The 21903-nt window shown below is 40.0% G+C and overlaps 1 protein-coding gene across 2 annotated transcripts in view; it reads left to right on the plus strand.

The window, feature by feature from the left end:
* The window catches only part of UNC13C (unc-13 homolog C), a 523785-nt gene that overhangs the window by 461211 nt on the left and 40671 nt on the right, over window positions 1-21903 (plus strand). For both annotated transcript variants that reach the window (XM_006017955.1, XM_025197084.1), the window contains 3 exons: window positions 5392-5448; window positions 10459-10539; window positions 19403-19550. In XM_006017955.1, the coding sequence (XP_006018017.1) occupies window positions 5392-5448; window positions 10459-10539; window positions 19403-19550 (286 nt within the window). The remainder of the gene's footprint in view (window positions 1-5391; window positions 5449-10458; window positions 10540-19402; window positions 19551-21903) is intronic.

Here is a 21903-nt window from a genome sequence, read left to right on the forward strand (position 1 = left end):
TTTGTTATTGTAATAATGCTGTCCTTAAAACTGCAAAGCTCTTCTGTAATAATCATCCTACAACTATATTTATAAAGAGAAATCATTTTGCCAAGCTAAGCAAACCAAGCTCTTTTAATCTTCTCGCACAGGGTATATACTCCATACCTTACAGCCCTTCCACGCACCCGTTCTGGTGTATTTTATGTTTTTTTGAACACAGGTGACACAAAATATACCACATATTCTAATGGGGGTCTTATACATACTGTTGCACAATCCTTAGTATCCCCTGTCTCTATAAAAAGGGCCATCCTAAAATTACTTTATTCTTTTCATACTGGCAGCTCATGGTCATCCTGATTGATTAATACAGCATAATTACTCTCTTTTTCCACCTCTTCCAATCCATGAAATCCCAGTTTATAGCAAAAATTCTTGGTATTAATCCATACATGCATGATACTGCACTTTGCATTATTAAACTTCATACCAGTTCATTTAATCAGATTTACAAAATTATCTAATTCCTCCTGTGTAATAATCCTATCCCCCTCCATACTTCCAAACTGACATCCACAAATTTCAGAAACATGCATCTGGTTCTTGCACCAAAATCACTATCAAAAGTGTTTAGCAAAATGGGTCCCAATATCAGTATCTGAACAATACCGTAAGTGACCATTCTTACTAGCCTGATAACCCCATTTCAATAAAACTTCCTTTTAACCAGTTTCTTATCCATCTTACAAATATAGTATCTTCTCCATCTTAACTACTAATTTTCTTAGAAGCACAGTATCAAATGCTTTATTTTAATCTAGATACAGTAAAAGCTGTGTTAACCGGCACTTTATTAGCCAGAAAACTCTATTAACCAGCATCTGAGTGATGCGGCAAAAGCGAAACCAGAAGTACCAGTTCTGGGAGTCTTCCTGTTTCGCTGCCGCAAGCTGAGTTTTTCTTCGCCACTTTTTTGGCCCACAGTCCAACTTCTCTCCCAACTATACAGTCAGTCCAATAAAAGATATGACCGACATCCTTGCCTCTTATATATTTCCTAGACCATCACAGCTACAAAAACACTCCAAGCATACTAAATCTAAAAAAACAGTTCTTCCCATTGGTTCAGTGACCATTTGATAGAACAAACTATTGGCTATTTCATCTGTTACAATCCCCTTACTCCTGCTATTACAATCCTTCTAATCCCACATTTCTTTCTTATAATTTTTCATTATTTCATAAAGATTTCTTATCATATCAGTCTGGGGGTCAGATAGCGAGCACACCAGCATAAGGTCCTCTGAGGCCTTTTCTACCATCTTTCCAAAATAATTTTTACCACCAAAAATTTATTTTATTTTTTTATTGCTTTTTATCTCTTTACAATCTGGTTTATTGATACACAATGCTAGTCTAGCACCCCTGCCTTTATTTCTATCTTATTTCTATCTTTCTATCTTTCCTAAATAGCCTATATCTTTCAATTTCTTTATTCCAATTATGAGCCATTTGCCATGTTTCTATCTGGCATTATCTGAGTTCCCAGTTAGAACATACACAGTCAGTTCACTGGCTGAACTGCTCACCTGACTTCCACTTTCATTAACATTAGCACTATCCTTTTCTTTTCCTTTTGTTGGGGTTCTTTTCTCCTTTGCCACATCCTCATTTGCTCAATTTCGGGTGCTTGGCCATGAAACTGACACAAATCAGGTCAATTTCAAGGTGATTCTTTACAGAGCTCTGACAGAAGCCTGGAGTGCAAGACATGCCTGCATAAGGCAAAAGCCAGGAAAGCAGGAGATGGGACAGAGTAACAGAATGGTTGTTTTTTCCTAGTCAAGAGGTTTTTGGGTAGGAGATAGGGGAATATAAGAGAGGATGTACATTCATTTAAGTAGCCTTTTTAAGAGTAATGAGTAAGAGGGCTTGACATTTATCAGATAAACTAGGCTGGGCCTATTTACCAGCTTCTTACCCAACACTTCTCCACACATATATAATACATGTAGATATCTAACATTAGCCCAAAACCAACAGCTGATGGAGCAAAAGCATGCATTTAAAAACAAAGATCTTTTGAAAGAAAAGATCAGTGAAAAGCTGTTCTATATTTTATTATATAAGTTGAGCTGACTTCTGTCATTGGTTTTAATGCAATCCAGTCATCCAGAACTACTCTTTGTTAGGCTGCCAGAAACCACTAGTAATTACATTTCTTAGTAACTGTGATAAAACAAATGTTAAGAGTGCATTTTAGTAGGATTCCAAGCAGATGGCTGTTTATCACACAAAGGGGTAGCATTAGCCTTCTCCATCTTGTTGAGCTTTGGCTGTTATAAAATGTTTTTCTGTTTACAGAGACAAACCATCTATGTTTATTTCAGAATTATCTTTCCGACTCAAGAAACATTATTTTAAAATCTGTGTAGGCTTTATACTGCACTCTGGGCACAGGAGTATATTCCACTCAAGGCAATAAGATTTTTGCTTTTGCAGGTTCAGTGAAATTGAGATCACTTCCCACTGTTGCTGCTGCTGCTCTTTGTTTGACTGTAGCACATAGAAGCTCTGCTCATGAATTCATTGTGCCAGAGACCAGAGACATGTAGAATAAGAAGATGGCCCTTGCCCCAAAAAGCCTAGTCTCATCTTCAGATAGGCAACGAGAAAAAGGCCATAGAATCTCTAAGATCTAACCACCAAATAGTAATAAAACCAGCAGATAAAGGAGGAGCCATAGTCATCCTAAACCGTGAGGATTACATAAAGGAAGCCAACAGACAGCTCTCTGACACCACCTACTACAAAGAACTACAAGAAGATCCTACTCCCCTTTTCACCAAAAAACTCAACAATACCATCAAATCATTTCCACCAAGATTACAAGAAAAACTACAGACCTTGATCCCCCCGCTACCTAACCCAGGGACTTTTTACATGCTCCCTAAAATCCACAAACAAGGGAACCCTGGCAGACCTATCATATCCAACCATGGGACCCTAACTGAGGAAATATCAGGTTTTGTTGAATCCATCCTAAAACCGCTTGTCACCCACAGAGCAAGTTTTGTCCAAGACACCACAGACTTGCTACGGAAACTTAAAAACATAGACCACCTTCCCAGCAACACACTCCTAGCCACCATGGATGTTACCAGCCTATACACCAACATCCCACACCAGGATGGCATCCATGCCTGCCTTACATATCTACAGGAACAAGATTACAACCCAGAATACAGACCCAAAGATATCACTGAGCTTATACACTTCATCCTCACACACAACAATTTCACTTTTAATAATCAACACTTCCTCCAGATGATGGGAACAGCTATGGGCACTAAAATGGCCCCACAGTATGCCAACCTTTTTACCTTTTTTTTTTTTTTACACACCAAAAAAGCAGTGATATACAGCCAAGCCCTCAGATACCACCGCATCTGTACTGAAGAGACCACCCGGGATTGCCACCTCACCAATCTTAAAAAGGCTTTCACCCAGCAAGGACACTCCTCCAGAGAGGTAGATCGCACGTTTGAAAGAGCCACCTGGATACCACGTGAAGAACTGCTGCAGTACAGAAGAAAAACACCCACAAATCGCACACCGCTGGTTATGACCTATCACCCATCCCTTGAACCTGTACGGAAAATCCTCAAAAAATTGCAACCCATATTAGAAAAAGACCCTATTCTTAAAAAGATCTTCCCAGAGCCACCCATCCTAGCCTTCAGACAAGCACTGAACCTCGCCAACCTCATCACCAGAAGCAAACTTCCTCAACCCCAGAACACACCAAAAGGATCCAGACCGTGCCATGACAAGAAATGCAAAACCTGCCCCCACATCTCCACCACCCCCACTATTACTACACCCCACAACAGAGCCATCAGCATCCCAGGATCTTACAGCTGCACCTCCAGGAATGTAGTATACCTCATCCAATGCACCAAATGCCCTGATGGAAGATATGTAGGAGAGACCAGACAACAACTGCGCACCAGAATGAACGCACACCGGAAATCCATCAAAGACAGAAACACCCAATTACCGGTGGGGGCACATTTCTCACAGGAGGGCCACTCTCTCTCCAATCTCTCAGTCCTGATCCTCAAGGGAAATTTACACAACACATCCCAGAGACGAGCCTATGAGCTCCATTTCATCAACCTGCTGGATACTAGAGATCAGGGACTAAACATAGACATTGGATTTTTGATACATTATAATCTGCCTGGCAACTGACTCCCCAGCCCAGCCCAGCCCCTGGCTTCTTTACTTTTCATTCCATCCAGGAAGAGCACACACCAACTGCTGCAGCTTCCTGAGCCTGACGAAGGGTTTTTGAACCCGAAAGCTTGCTTAATAACTATTCTCCAACCATTTGGGTTGGTCTAATAAAAGATATCAAATTCACCCAAGGAACCTTGTCTGCCTATATCCTTAGACCAACATGGCTACAACCTAAACCCCTGCAAGAGTTGAATGCAGTCATTCAGGAACACCAGGCATTCAGGAGACAGCACTAGTGCAATTGTCATAACACATCAGAAGCCTAAGTACTGCCAAGTTTTTTATAGGCATCTCAACAAAGGATAATTTTAAAGAAGGCAGCACTGTGTGTTTCCAAATAGTTTGCTCTCTCAGTTAAAACAACCCGGGCATGTCTACACATGTTTTAATGTGCAGTAGTCTATTCTACTGCACATTAAAGTGTCATGTAAAAAAACAGTGCCAATGTGTTAATGCATCAGCACTACTAGAACAGGATGGGATGGGGCAGCTCCACCCTGCCAGGGCTGGCAGAGGGGTGGGTGAGCAGCCGGGGGTGGTGCGAAACCTATGCCCCACCCCCCCATGCCAGTCCTGACCCTGGCCTGTCCTGCAGTGCTGGGGAACCACAGCCCCAGTTGTGTGACACCTGCTGGGTGGACGGGGCTGGGCTGGGTCAGGGCCAGGGCTGCCTTCACCTCAGCAGTACTCATGCCCCCAGGCTCACCCCAGATGTGCTGAGGAGGCTGGGGGGACCCAGCTGCAACACTTGGTGGGTTCAGAGGAAACCTGCCCTTGCCTTGTGGTGGCCTCCAATTTTCTGTTTGTCCAGCAAATATTAATCATCCACCGACAGCACACTAGGTTCAACCTAATGCACCTTTATGTAATACCTCATATTAGACTTACTAAACTTCATGGGCAGTCGCAAAAGCTCATTAATGAGCATGTAGACACGCCACTACATGATGTAATTGTAACTGAGAGTTTAATTTAACTGTGCAAAATGTTAGAAGTGCATAATGAAATTAAGACTTTTTCAGCAATGATGCTGACACATAAAGCAAAAACCTTATGATGTAATGGTAAAAGACTTGAATCTTCAATTTGAACTTTGTTTGTTTATAGGGGCCCCAGATGATATTCAGTGCAGCTAAAGATCTTGGACAACTCTCAAAACTTAAGGTAATATAGTTAACTGAATGAACACATTTCCTGTTGAAGTGAAAGATGGATTGAGGTACTAATGACCAAGATACTTGTATGCTAACTCTTCTCACTTATATGCTATCATGGGCCTAATAAAGTCAACTGGACTGCTTGTATTAGTACTGATCATTCCTATACTGCACAACTGACCAGGAATTTTCAGCAAGTTTTACATCCTCTTCTGAAGCATTTATTATTAGTCTGTTAGCATGGCTGTTCCTACTATATGTTCCTATGAATAATATCACAGATCTTCATTGTATCTTTGTCTTATTACCATTAAATTATACTGCCTCAATGGTTTGCAACAATCCTAAATAGAACTTGTGCATCATTATATTTGGTTTTCTCCCCAGAACAACTCCTAAAAAGGAATTCAACAAAGATAAATGTAAGGTACTCCACCTAGGAAGGAGGAATCCCCAGCACACCTACAGGTTGGGGGATGTCCTCCTCAGCAGCTCAGATGCTGAGAGAGATCTTGAGTCATAGTTGACTCCAAGATGAACATGAGCCAGCAGTGTAACGAGGCTATCAACAAAGCCAATCTCACCTTGTTGTGTATTAGCAGATGCATGACCAACAGATCAAGGGAGGTGATGCTCCCCCTCTATGCAGCACTGGTCAGGCCACAGTTGGAGTACTGTGTCCAGTTTTGGGTGCCGCACTTAAAGAGGGACATAGAGAATCTGGAGAGGGTTCAGAGGAGGGCCACTCATATGATTGGTCGCCTCAGTGAAAGACCCTACGAGGGGAGGTTGAGAGATCTGGATCTCTTCAGCCTTTACAAGAGATGGCTGAGGGGTGACCTTGTAGCCACCTATAAGTTTATCAAGGGAGGACAGCAGGGAATTCGTGATGCACTATTTACCAGAGCACCCCAGAGAGTAACTAGGAATAATGGGTGCAAACTAGTGGAGAGTAGATTTAGGTTAGACATTAGGAAGAAATTTTTCACAGTAAGGGTGGCCAGAATCTGGAATGGGCTTCCAAGAGAGGTGGTCCTATCATCTAACTTGGAGGTCTTCAAGAGGAGGCTTAACAGTCACCTGGCTGGGGTCGTCTGACCTTGGTCCTCTTTCCTGCCAGGGGCAGGGGGTTGACACGATGATCCATTGTTGTCCCTTCCAACTCTACAACCTATGAATCTATGAATTATTCGTATTATTATGCATATTGTATATTCTAGAAAATAATTGTACATTATGGTATTCTTTTTTTTCCATATTCAAACTCCATAGGACTCCATATCCATAGGCCTTAATACTACAACAGAAAATTATTGTCGTAATGCTTTTATAACTCCTATTTCTATTGACAAGCAGCTCTAGTAATGGGAAAAGCAGTTTCTCATAAACTTTAGTGGTCACTGTAAATTATATAAAAGCAATAAGTTTGGTTTTGATACCAGTACATAACCCCCCATGTGCACAAAATCCATGTTTTTGCTTATATGTCTGAAATATTTTATTCAAATACAAATATAATGCCCATAGAAAACAGTGCCACAGGAATGAATGCTATAGTTTATAACTCGCTTATATTTACAATGTTTCCTATTTCTAACAATAATATACTGAGGAACCGCTGATACAAAACAGAATGCACCTAATGCTCTTTTTTATTATTCCCAGTCTGAAATATACAGAACAAAATTTCCTGCATGGAAGTTTACAAAAAGGAGTCAATCAAAATCTGCTGCCACTCCTATCACATGGCATCCTGACAGATATGGGCAAAGCAAAAAGCAAAAGAAGCACACGTTGGGGTTGTTTCAGACATTTTTACACAGAATCAGATTGCAACCAGCCCCTGCAAGTCTATGCAAGGGGAGAAACTCCAGAGGAAACCCCTCCCCCTCCTTCTCTACTCCAGCCCTTGTGCTTCGTATAAATACGGCTCAGGAGTGCAGGCCCATGCCCCAGCTTCTTGATAGGAGATCCAGGAAGCATATATCAGTGTGGCATATCTAACTGGAAAAGACACAGGTTACTCCTTACTTAAAGCAAGCTGAATGTGACGGCTACCTCTGTGCTGGCCATCAAATTCAGCTTGCTGTAAGTAAGGAGTAACCTGTGTCTTTTCCAGTTAGATATGCCACACTGATATATGCTTCCTGGATATCAACCAGTAGTTATGTAGTACTGATCATTCTTCTTCTCTCCTCCTACCCTTGTAATACTCAAGGGAAAACGTAGTATTTATCACTAATAGTGACTTATGAGCGCTATTAGTGAACATAGATGTAAGGTAGGCATCTAGGTCTAAAACTATAATTCTGAAAGCCCTCACTTAGCTCCCGCTTAATACTGAAAGTCCATTGGTGTGTCTTAGCATTTGACTTTGGAGTTGTACTTTTGCACATATTCAGAACTGCCTGAGTCCTGACATGGCTTAGTTACTATCTCAGCACCAATACCTGATCAAGACTCAGAAACCACAGGCATGGACAAACGTACATTTGGAGAGGTTTTGAAAGGGCAAGGGGAGCTGCTGCTCTGAAGCATACAGCAGCTGTTAAGCTACAGCAAGCCAAGAGCAATACAAATGCAACAAAACAGAACCCACTTAACCCTGCTTCATCCACTCCAAGTGTATTCATGCCCTAGGTACCCCTCCACCCAGGTTCTTAATGCTTACAACACATTCCTTGAAGTGGAGGAGTCATGACTTTTGGTATCTGCTGCCACAACTGTTTCAAGATGGGTTGTCTCAAAAATGTATACACACTTTAGTCATCAAGAATATACATGGACAGACTATCTGTCAATGGGCTCCCATCATTCAGTTCAGTTATCAATATGGGGGAAGTACCTGGATATCAACACCTAATGTACTGTACATTTTAAAATATGCTCATTGCCTTCCCCGAAAACAAAAATCAGCAGTGCTGATCAGTATGTCCATGTATTCCTAATAGTAAAGTCCATGTACATTATTTTGAGGCATGCTGTATTTTATATTAAACAGTCACTGGATAAAACATATAAGCATGGAGAAAGGCATAGAACCCAGGAGTCCCCTTCCCTGGGCAGTACCTTCATCAAGAAGCAATAGATCAGATTCCTTTTCTGGCCCCAGGAAGCTTGAATTCCTTTCAGAAGTGAAAAGAAGTAGTCTACAGCAGGAGTAGTTTGTAGCCTGATGCTTAGGACCTTTTTCAGAGAGAATGGAGGGTAGGTTTGCATCCTCTCAAGCTGAGAGGAGAATTGAACCTAGGTTTCCCCTTTCCTACATGAGTAATCAACCCACTATGTTATTATGCAAAAGGATACCACTTACATACCACTGCCACCTGCAACCATGATTTACAAGGAAACAGAGTGAGCCCTGCTTAGTACCATTTACATAAACAATAGGATATAGGCACCTTCCTTTAGGAGAGGAGTCTTGGCTCTGGATGCCAAGTGACAGAGACATTTAAGATTTCAGACACACCCCATCCTCAAAGTTCCCCATTGTCTATTTCTAAGCCGCTCCATGTGCACTTAGTTCTATTGGATCCTATACTGAGGCCAGGTATAGACTTTACTGCTATAAGTGATCAGAAATTGGTCTATACCTGTAACAGAACAGAAGTTTGGTACACATAGGCTGGTTTAAAAGTGGCAGAACCTGGTCTAAGATTTGCTTCCACCCACCCCACCAAAGGGCTAAAGTGTGTTCTGTTTGCCACCGATCTAAACTACACTGCTTATAGAAAACCATGTAACTTAGACTGATTCTGCCTCAGGCTTTTTGAATGTCTGTACCTAGCTTCTATCTTGCCATTAGGCCTTTGAAAAACCCCTTTCCAAAGTCGCAGCCTAGCCTTTACAGATTCCATCCATGAGAGCAAATCAAGATGTTTATACATTAGCGAATTACCATATTATTCCTAAAAACTTACAGCTAGGCTCTGTATTTTCTTCATGATTTTCTGTTTATTTTATTGCTATTCTCCAACTCTCTACAAACGAGTCATATATTTTTGTAGTGGCATTTTTGTGCATCGAAACAGTCTTCACCAGAGAAATTAAAGCACAGTTAACACTACACCACTGTATCTATAAACCCATTATTTGTATTCTTATATATAAATCCTCCTCTTCCAGGGGAATTCCACGTCATTGAAGGATTACTGATTCTTTACATATTATGCTGCCTTCAGGAATATGGCTCATAAAGTAACAATGAGCCCTGGCAACCATGCCAGCTGATATAGAAATAAAACCTCTTTCTGGGTCAAACAAAGAAAACGGGCAGATATTTGACAAAGGCTTCCAAAAGGTTAATTGTTTTCCCTTTATGTGCCAGTTTTGAACAATGTAACAACACAAGTAGTTTTCTGTGATTCAACTCTGCAGGACGTGGGAAACTAAGAAAATAAAAAGCTTATGAGTTTGGTGTTTATAATCAATCAGTTACCAGCTAGTTCCATTATGGCATTTGGCAATTGCAGAACTGCAGCAATCTATGCCTCTTTGAGTAACAGTTTAAGCTGATGAAGCAGTTAAAATATAGCCTAAGTAAATAATGAGCTGCTTATTTTACAAAATAATTCTCAGGAGTACAATCCTGCTGTGCCTTTGTTTAGCTTTTTTTTTTCTTTTTTGGGGGGTGGGAGGTGGGGTGGGGCTGGGATATTACCAGATGCTAATTTACTGTCAAATGTTATTACTCAAATGAATAATTTTAGTGGCAACTGTGAGTATTCATCAGGAATTTATGTTTAAACAGTTTCCTTCACAGAACAGAGAAACAACTTATCCCTACAAAAGAATTGGAAAGCAATTTACAGACATCTCGGTATTAAATGTCAATCCTTTTCCCCCAATACTTATTTTCAACAAACAATGGAAGAGCTCCTTGCTGTAATGTATTTTAAAATAAATTCTTTATGGATGAGTACATGATTACTAAATGCAGAAGTTTTTAAATAAAAAAGTAAGAGAAGAGCAAGACTTTCTCCCTTATAACAAACAACATCACTAACTTGTTTTCCAGGATCATGTGATCCGAGAGGAAGCTAAAAGCTTGACACTGAGGCAATGTGCAATAATGGAGGTAGCACTAGCTACAATTAAGGTATGCTGTGTATATATTTTATGTTTGAATAAGGAGATAGGTTATTGATGTATATGCAGTGTGGACCAGATTCTAGCTGGCCCTGGTGTGGGTATGCAGTGGTTGGGCAGAGTCAAAAATGTGTTTCCCCCTCATGAAATGTCATACAAAGTTCAGGCACAGGCATTCTCCCCACAGTGGGCTGAAACCAAAGCTATGATCCCCAGTTCTGCAGAAGCTAGAACAGTTGACCAACCATTGACAGAGTATGTACTGCATCCATTAAAGGGACAGGTAAGCTGTAACTCAGAGGTCAGCAACATTTTTGGGCAGAGTGCCAAAAACAGCCACAATTTCAACTTGTAAGATGTTGGCATGCCAAGGGCACGTGACAGGGGAGCCATGAGAGGCCCAATGCTTGTTGTGGCAGCACAGCCCAGCCCTTTCACTGCTGTCCACCCTGAGTTGCACATGCCAAGCAAAGTGCCTTTGCGTGCCATGCTCTGACACCTGTGCCAGGGATTATCTACCCCTGCTGTAGCTTTTTATTGCATTTCCCAGGAGCCCTAGAGTTAAATTGACTGAATCAGACTGAGCCCTCCTTGTGTTACAGCATGGTCCCCATCCATCTCCCCCCCCATGCATAGTCTTTCCTGCACACACAGTCCAGCAAACTTAGATGAGAAAGGAAAACAGTTCACAGACTCTTGAAATTCCAGGATTTTTCTATTGTACAGTGGACTGTTTTAGCCACAAAATATCCAGTTATATGAGTCTCTCTACTTTTGTACCGTTCTTATTCACCCTCTAATTAACTGCCACCTGTACATAATTGGTTTTCATTCAAAGATACCATTTAATTATTTTTACACAGTGGCTCTTTTTCAGTGAAACCAATCAGATTTGCCAGGCAGGTGTTAAGAGCACCTCTAAATCAATTATTTTTTGTATATTACTGCAATCTACAGGATAATTACTTTAGAAAAATGTTAGTGTTATGGTAAATGCTTTACAATTGATTTTTTGAGGTAACCATAATATTTAGAAAGAATCTACTCAACCCCTACACTTCACCTATTACAACATTGCCACAAGTACAAATTGTGTTATCAGCAAAGGACAGATTTTGGAACTATCTACAAAGGGTTGGAATGAAGGGGAAGCACTTAAACAAACAGTTATTTTCTAGATATTCAATATCCCTCTTAAATTATATATCCTACTGCATGCTAGAGTGTTTCTGGAAAATAAATTCAAATTAATTTTAGAGTGTTGCAGAGGCATTTATTCACACTGGGTGTGTCTACACGTGTCCCTGACTGCGCATTTGTTACTGTGCAGTCATTTAGTACTTGCTTTAGGTAGGTGGGGCAGACCTGGCCATATGTCACCTAACTTTCAGGCATCCCATTACCAACTAGATTACTCAGCTTCAAGTTCCTAATACAGTGTTGAGGACGAGTTATGTTGGACTGCCCTGTAGATACAAGCTAAGGAAAGGAACAGAATTGCACCCCACTTCAGCAGTGCTATAATTTTCGTAGTACTTGGGAACCTTCTAGAATGCATGCATCGCCCATTTATATTTCTAGTAAATAATAAATAAGTGAACCAAAATTTTAGCACAGAATGGAGACAAAAGAAGCCATGTTATAAAGTTCTCATAGACTAGGAAGGAAGGAAACCAGTGGCCAGTGCTACTACTTGAGTAATAATACAGCAACAGGAATGAATGACTTACCTAACCCTTTCCCCATTATGGGTAAGATCCTCAGCATCTCCAGAGAAAGTCTATTTGCACCAGCTGAGAAACTGCCTCTGTATGTGCCTTTGGATGTAGAGCAGATAGTTAGCAATAAATGGGTATATCTATTTTGTAAAGTAAACAGTATGATTAAGAGAATATGTTAAGGATCAGGTGTTGTATGTCATCAAAATAATGCACCTTTTTGAAAGGAGAGGAAGTCCCAGACAGGGATGCCACTGCCATCCTTATCATTTATAAGGAAGACAAAGTGTCCTATAGAAGCAAACAGAAAACATCTGGAAATTCCTGATAGTGGCAGAAGACATGGAACAAGACACTATAGAGCTAGTATGCTTTCTCCACTAAGTAACCCAGTGGAATCCTCAGTTCATGGTATTAAAAAAATATTGACAATTCAAAGTTTTTTGCTTATATATATAAAAAGTACAAAAATGTTAAATTCTGCCTTTGCTTGAAATCTTGGTATCCCACTGGCTGAAAATAATTTCCATGTTCCTAAATAAGGGACTGAAGAATTTCTTAAAAGGCAATAGGAATCCAGGATTCTAATCACTGCAAGCATACTTCATGAACTGAAACAAGTAACGCATTTTGCATGACCGCTGGGCAAATGTGATAGACATAGCATGGCCCCATAAATTGCCCACTGAGCCAAAGTTATATATGTTAAGTGATTTTTCTTTAGTCCATGGAACAACAAAATATTTTTTTGACAAGACTTTGAAGATGGAAAAATTCTTATAATCACACTCTTAAAAGCCTGGTGTGTTGACTTTGCTGTAAAAGGACACTTACTTAATATGATTAATGAAAAAAGGAAGGATTTCAGGTGACATGCAGAAATATTTCTTTAATCTAAAACCAAATACTGCTTTCTAAGCAAGAGGAACGTGAGATTTCTAAGGAGGAAAAGGATTTAATATAGGAGGCCTGGATTTCACTGGCTTTTTGTGGTTGTTGATGCTATCATACATTTTCAAAACCAGTAATGGTATATTTAAAGGATCTATTGAAAATTCATATTTGTTATGCATATTGATTCTTTTAAGTACTAAACATTAATTCATGAAAATTATTTCCAGTTATCAATTAATGTATATTTGCATTACACTTGAAAGATCATACTACTGAAAAGTGACCTTTCATGTTAAATACAGTATATTAGCACTTTCTATATTTTCTTCTGTCTGAAAAATCCATGATGGATACATTTGTTATTAGGGAAAATGGATCTTTTGGCGCAATTAAACTGTATGAATTCTTCTTACTAATGCTTATGTTGTCTTTGCAAGGAATGACAATCATATATGCTCATTGCAAACACTCACAATGAAAATGGACTTTATTTCCAAATGTTTCATACCTCCCTAGGGAATGCTTTGCTAGGCATCTAGCTTGTGGCTTTGCTTATGCCTAACAAGGACTGATGGCCAGTTGCCGATTATATTGGCATTGTGCTATTTGCTGTCTGAAAAAATAATTACCTTAGAAAGAGAAGAACATTTTTAAAGCTCACCTTGGAGATAGTGAAAGTAAGGCAGTTTTAATAAGCCATACAGAACAAGATAGGAAAACCTACCTGTATTCATTGCTACACCTGTTCTGCTCTGTTCTATTTCTCCTAGCAATATAAAACTGCAGGCAATCTACAAAGCTAAAATACTATCAAACATGAGTTATTTGTCTTTCTGGGTTTTTGTCAGAAGGCATTTTGTGATGACCAGCTTAAAATGAATTTACTCCAAGTTCGGTGTCTGTACTTTTTATGTCTGAGTATGAAATTTCAGCTGACCAGCTATTCCAAATGAGCTTGATTGCATATAAAATAGAAAACCAGCTGCAACTTGGAAGGAATTGAACTCTTCTAATAAAATAACTGTAAAGTATGCAGTAGGTGAATTGTCTCCCAGTGCCAGGTAACCCTTCGAAGAGTCGCATTCTGAGATATTCCCATGACTTCCATTAGTTTGTTGCATAACTTTGGCTAAATAATGTAACTTCTCTGCCTGATTTCTCCATCTGTAAGGTATATTGTAAGGCTTCATCAGTTGGGAGCCCAGATTTTCTACCATGATAAGATTGTGTGCCTTCAGCGGCATAAAGTGGATTGAAAAACAGCTAACTAGTCACTGAAGATATCTTAGCCTGCCTCTGAATAATGGCATCCTCATAGGATGTTGTTGTGGTTCCTCCTGCAGCTATGGTGAAGGGTAGACCCAGTAATGTCTTCTATATGGGAAATGCTTTCTAAATGGAAATGCAACTCTATCCCTATTTTCTAAAAAAAATGTCTAAGCCACCTTTTATTACCACTTATTACTGTAGAGCTTAGTAGTAAACTGATTAAATTTTGGTGAAAACATGCATGTGCTTTTAAACAACTCAGATAAGAGAGCCTTCCTTGAAAAATACACAACTAAATAACTCACTTAGAATGAACAGAAATCCATGTAAGTGTGTAATCAAGAGAAAATTTAAAGTAATTAACTGCTAAATGCCTCTGTGAAATGAAAGCAAAATACAACTGTTAATGAAAGATGTGGTACCTGTTGACCCTTTAAAAGATTCCCAAAGGCTAGGACAGTGGTATTTAACCTTTTTGGACCTGTATTTTTTAATACTTTGGAATACAGTGTGAGATCAGGGTGAGACAAAATTTGCTGCAAAAGCAGCAAATCCAATCCCAGCTGCGCTGGGGTTACATCCTGATATAGCCATGGTTTAGCTTGGATCAACTGAACAGTCCACCAGGGCACAAAATACATAAAATCATAACCACTTACAACAATAACATTATACAAACACAGCCAATGCATAATGCAACTAAGCTCAATTGTTCTCTGTACCAAGCAAACTTCTTGATCCTTCAGCAGTGGTCCACATCCTTTCGATCTGCCATGGCCACCTAGGAAACACTACACCATTGCTGAGCCAAATTTAGCTTTGATTTTAACCATCTTTTAAACACAGAGGTTCCAGGTTCAGGGAAGCATCAACTCAGCAGGTTCTTGTTTCCTTTAAAACAATGGGTTAATGCAGTTTTTCTCACACATTTTGGTATGTTAGTGTTATAAATAGCATCTAAATACAAAGGAGATTCTCTTTATAACCTTGAAAACATTTCATTAGGTGGTTTGCTAAAAATATGCACATTACCTTTTGATAAATGCCATTTTGCTAAACAAATGTAATTTACAACTTAAAACTTTCATATAAATTGCCGTCCTTTGTTTAGAACAACCTTCTAGTGCAAACTGGATGAAAGTGTCTTGGCCTGAGATCCACAGATAAATTCATATTTTAGAAGGAGTATTACCAACGATTTTTACACTACTTACATGATATTCATATGCATTTAAACTTTTGATAACTTCAGCCAATCAAATTAACAACCAAACAGCAAGACAAACAACACAAAACAGACAAAACAATCTTTGCTGTAGTAGTAAAGCCATTACTTAGGTGAGGAAGACACTGTTGATTCTATTGATAGTAAGGGGGCATCGTGGTTTATCAGTCATCTTTGCTACTGGATTGAATTTTACACTATGGTTTCTGAAAAAAAAAATACAAACCCACACAAATCTGTCAAGGAAAACTCCTTGCAGTGAAATATTATTCATATGTACAGTGCTGACACATGCAGTGCAATGTACACATCACTGCAAACCACAGAAACAAAAAAAAGAGAGAGGGGCTCAATCTCCTTTAGGTTAGTTCAGAGATTCCCTGCCTAGCTCCTTACAGAGGCTGTTTTTTAGCAGTCTTTTCTTCTTAAAGAGACAGGTGCTCCAATGTGCACCCTGCCACACATCTTCCCTTCTTGCCCTTCACCAAGAGTTTTTCTGTTTGGGTATGCTCCCCCTAGCCTTTTCCCTTCAAGGGGTAACACACAAGGCAGTGGGAGCTAGGGTTTTCAGGCACACTGTACTCATTTTTCTCTAGGGTGGCAATATGTGGCATTTTGTAGAGACTATGCTGTCACAAATAGCTCCACCACATTAACCAGAGTGTAGTTTTCCAGGTCTTACCCAGGACCAATCTCCAGGCTCTCCTGCCCTGGTCATCTTCACTTCTCATGGGCAAAGTCTCTCACTTCTGGGCTTCCTGGCCCCTCCTCAACTAGTTGAGTTCTCAGGCTCCCAGCCCTGGCAGTTTTAGCAGGTCTTTTTTAACCCTTTGACCTCTCTAGGGCCCTTCCTGTGCATTGACAGACTGCTTGGTCTTTCAGAGATCTTGGGCTATGGGCTCCTGGACCCCCCTACAGGTCACCAACTGTATCCCTCTGGACTTTGACCCCTCTTTGGGTTCTGGCTCTGCCAACACTTGCTTCTCGTGGGCTGCAGACCTCTCATCACATCTTTCTCTTTCTCAGCTCCACTCTGAGCCTCTGGACCCATCTGGTACCACTATCTCCTGGCCCCTTCTGGGTCACTGACTCTGCTTCATGCACCTTTCAGACTGTGAATCACTGGCTTTCCAGCAGTTCTTTGAAGTCCCCACACTTTCTTGAACAGGCCCCTCCTACAATGTATTCCCATTTTTTCAGTGTTCAAATCAATGCCAAACATTCCTTTTCACATGGATGAAAGTTTTGTTCAGGACCTGTTAGGGTTCTTGATGCATAAGACACTGGTCTTTTTTCTTTTCCTTTCCCCTGCAGTAGGGTAGCACTGATATCTCCCTCAGAAGTTGCCAGCTGTAAGGCAAAGGGTTTTGTCTCATCTGGGTAAGCCAATGTAGAAGTTTATACCAGAGCCCTTTTTAACTGAATTAAAGCTTCTTGTTGTTTCAGGTCCCATTCCCACTGTCACCCTTTTTCAGCAGTTTAACAAAAGGTTGACTTTTCTCAGTGAACATAGGAATAATGTCCCGTGAGGAATTCAGCGTTCCCAACAGTGCCTGCAGGGATGTTAAGTCTGTTGGAGCTGGCAATTTGCCTATCAGCTCTTCCTGCTGCCTATCTGGAATTCTCCCATCCTGCCCCAATGTAACTCCTAGGTATTTCATCTCCTGGACTACCAACTGCACCTTAACTCTATTAACCTTGAATCCTGTTTTCTCAATTATCTTCAATACATCCCTTGTTACTTTTCTACTTGCTCTTTATCACTTCTTTGTATCAGTATGTCATCTACATATGACAACACACAACTTTGACTATCGAAATAAAGTTTGTCCCACATCCATACCACATATGTGTGGCATATTGCTGGGGCATTGTGAAATCCTTGGGTACTCAAGTAAAACAATACTGTTGTCCCCTGAATGTGAATCCAAATTTATACCTGCATTCTTGTGCCAAGGGAATGGCAAAAACACATTAGCCAAGTCCAGTACTGAAAACCATTTTGCCCCTCCTGCTATTGCTGCTAGAATTTCAAGGTATTTTGCCACAACAGGAGCTGTGACAGGAGTCACTGCATTCTCCTGTTTACTCTAGAGGTGAAACTACAGCTTTGTCTTTTAATCTCAATAGCTTGACCTTTCCACTTTGGCATGATTGCAGAAAGAAAAGCTTGTGAGTAACAACCCCATCCAGCCCCACCTGGGACTTTCACATATAGTTGTAAATAACAGCGTGTTGTGAAAAGGAATTTGATGGCTCATTACACAGGAAAAGCTAATTTTCCATTGATCTTAAGCCTCAGCATATGGAATTGTTTGATATGATATTCTTTACTGATGATAGGATAGGAGAATTGAACCACCTTTGGATTTAAAATTGGGCAGGCAATAAGGGGGAATAATCTTTTTGCTGATTTGCAATCCATACTTTTGATAAGGAATAAAAAGAATTTGGATGAGTCTCTCTGCACAACTCAGCATATGCAATGGCAAGTAAATTTACAGTTCCAGGAGGAGCATCTAACAGTCACAATTCCTTCCCTGTAGCTCCAGAAGTGATGGTAAGTTAGGGTATAAACAGACATTGCCTGTGTGCCTCCACAATTTTATGGCAGTACAGAGGGAAAGCAAACAGATATCTATAAAATTTGTCACACATCACATGCCCAAATTTGTGGCCCCAAAAGTTGGGCAGGTGCTCAAGGGCTTGAGAAGCCAAATCCCTGCATACCCCAAGAATTCCCACACAGGACTGGGCCGCTCAAGTCCCAGGAACGCCTGCCATGCTTTCTGCACTTACAGAGACATGCTCCAGAACCTCCAAGGTTGTTCTCTATAAGCAGGGAAAGCTGGGGCTCCCTGCTTACAGAAACACACCTCAGAGAATCTCTGGGGCACGTCTCTGCAAATGATGGCTTTCTGTACTTACAGAGAAGTGCCCCAGGGACTCTCCAGGCATGCCTCTGCAAGAGGAGAACATATGACCTGCTGTCCTGTACAATCAACGGGTGGGACAGTGAGTGACATGTTTTAACCTAGTGAAGCAGATCAGCTGTGCCAAAACACATCCTGGCATAGATGATCTGCGTCATTTGGTTATGTCTGGTTATACCCTTAATTCCTCCTGTTGTGGGATGCAGGTTACTCACTTCACTTGGAGGGGAGTGTTAGTGCTGTGGCTCTGCTCTCATCTTAATCTTTTCCTTCTGCATCTCACGTAAAACTGGGTAGTTCTGATGTGACCAGCATAGGGATGTCACTCTTTCTTCCCTGAATAGCCCACATTACGTTCAAATGTAGCCTCTTAAATTTTCAGTCATTTCCATTGCCCTTAAAACATGGGCAAATATAAAGCAATCTAAGCCATCGTTGAAACACAGAGCATTCTTCTTCTAAGTTTGTCACTGTATGTGATACCACAACAAATTGTACATTTCTACTGACCAGTATCTTAATAGAGCAAAAACATAAACACTTTCACAAAGCACAGGGCAAATTTCCTCTCCTTTTCACCAAAGGTGTTGTTTCTGTACTTGCAGTGTAAAGCCTATTTTGTCTCTAGTTTCTCCCTCAAATCTTAAAATTAGTTTTGTCTTGGGAAATTAATCCCTATAATGTGAACAGTACAAATTATAGGAAATGCTGTAATTATAATACTAACCACTGCAATGTCAGTTTTGTTTTTTATCTCTTCATAGGAATTTCAACTCTTAGGTGATGATGTTATCAAATAATTTACAAATGCCTCATCTGTATATTTCTTTTTAGCAATACTTTCATGCTGGAGGAAATGGACTGAAGAAGAACTTCTTGGAGAAGAGCCCAGACCTACAGTCCCTGAGATATGCTCTTAACCTTTACACGCAAACTACTGATGCCTTGATAAAGAAATTTATAGACACTCAGACTTCTCAAAGTAAGTAACTTGAAAAAGTGGGGCTGTAAATGCATCAAAGAGCATTTTAAAAAGGTAAATATGCCAGTTATAACTGTTAAAACATCTTCAAGTTCTAATGATTATGGAACTGAAGACATCACCTTTACTCAGTCTAAAAAATGTTCTTCCTCTTTGTCAATAAAATCCAATTTTATGCAGCATTAATAACAATCTTAACAAGAACTAACAAACCTAAATGAATAGCAGTAATATATTCCGTTGTACACTTATATTTGCATATGCAGGCAATGCAAAGGGATGGTACAGGCCTAAGCGTATGATGATATACTATGGACCGGGTCCTCTGCTGGTATAAATCAACACGAATGAGTTGAAATTAATGCTACTAACTTGATATACCATAGGAAAACATCTCAACCTACAGTAATGCATACAAACTGAATAGGTTGGTTTAGACTGTACAACCGGTCATTACCATTAGAATGTACCAGTTTTCACTCATGTTGGAAGCCCTTACTCAACAAAATGACCTCAGTTTCATAATCTAATCTATGATATCATAACTATGGAAAATAAAATTCAATACATTTCAGCAACTATAAATATTTCCAAAATTATAAATTACTATTTGTAAATACCTACCATAAATATACGCTCCATACTTTCTTCTTTTGACACTCAGAACAACAAACAGTAGAAAGCAGTGCTCTTGGACAAAACATTGATTTCACATCACAACAAAAACATGCCAACTTTCTTCTACTGACCTGAGCCCTGACTTCTTATGGCCAATGATTATTTGTGTCCCAATAGAACAGAAGGGAATTCATAGAATCATTGAAAAGCAGGGTTGGGAGGGACTTCAGGAAGCCATCTAGTCCAGCCTCCATTCAAGGCAGGATCATCCATTACTAAAGCATCCCAGTCGAGTACTTGTCTAACCTGCTCTTGAAAACATCTAAGGATGGAGATTTCACAGACTCCCTGAATAGCATCTTGGCTTACCCAGCATCATACTGAGAAAGCTCTTCCTAATCTCCAGCCTAAATTTCCTCTACTGCAATCTGCTTCTAGTCTTGCTTCTAGTCCTCTCCCCCACAGCCACAGAGAAAAGTTTATCTCCATCCTCTTTATAATCACCTTTCAGGTATTTGAAAATTGGTGACAAATCCCATCTCAGTCTTCTTTTCTCCAAAACAAATATTCTTAGTTATTTTAGCCTGTCCTCATAAGTCATATTTCCCAGGCCTCTAATCATTTTTGGTACTCCAATGAACTCCAAGTTGTCCACATCTTTCTTCTGCACAAATTTCTCTCTCAGTGCCAAACAGGACAGGAGAATCACTTCCCTGACTTGTGACTGATGTTCTTATTAATACAACCCAGTATGCTCTTGGTGTTTTCCTGCAGAAAGAGCATGCTGTTTGCTTATATTCAGTTTATGGTTCACTGTGACCTCTGGGTCCTTTTCTGAAGTACTATAGCCCTTCCCCAGTCCTTCCCCAGTCTGTACTTTTGCATGCAACTATTCCATCCCAAATGCAGGACTTCCCTGATTGAATTTCAACTGATTGGTTTTCAACAAGGTCATTCTGAATCCTAGCTGGACTCCCCAGAGCATCTGCAGCTCAACTTAACCCAAACCAACTTTGTGTCATCCGCAACTTTGCTAGGCGTGCACTCAATCCAATCCTCCAAAACATTAATGAAGATAGTAAACAACAACAGTCCAGGACAGATCCCTGGAAAACCTGGTTGTTCACTGGAAAACCCCAGCCTTTGTAGTTTGATGTACCTGTCCATGTAGTCTATCACTTTGCCATAGACATAAAAGGATATCAAGTTGGTCAGACATAGCTTAATTTTGATGACTCCATCCTGGTTGTTCCTGATTACCTCATTTTCTTCAAGGTGCTTACAAACAGACTTTTTGACTCCCTGCTTCATAGTCTTTTCTGGTATTGAGGTCAGACTGACTATAGTCTATAATGTACCAGAATGGACCAAATCATGTTTCTTTTTAAAATAAATCTGTGCTTTTTACCAGTAGATCTCAACAAAAGTACTGCAATCTGGCAAGGTTCGTATCTAAAGGTAAACATTGTGGGTGGGGGTCCTTCCCTATGTTTGGCTTAAAATTGAGAAGACTGTGTGGTTGGCTTAAATGGGAGCAAGGTAATGCTGATTGCTCTCTTTCTTTTTAGGGTTTTCTGTTATTTCCATCACCTATGAGAATCTTTCATACTGAAAAACATTTTTAGTTTCCTACGTGATGATTTTTAAACAAGACAATGTTGAAGTTAGATTCTTTTTAAATATCTATATAGTAAACCTTCAGATGTTGACAGGCTCTTAAAAATAATTTAAAGCA

The sequence above is a fragment of the Alligator sinensis genome, unplaced genomic scaffold (assembly GCF_000455745.1).
Source record: "Alligator sinensis unplaced genomic scaffold, ASM45574v1 scaffold250_1, whole genome shotgun sequence".
Lineage (NCBI taxonomy): Eukaryota > Metazoa > Chordata > Crocodylia > Alligatoridae > Alligator > Alligator sinensis.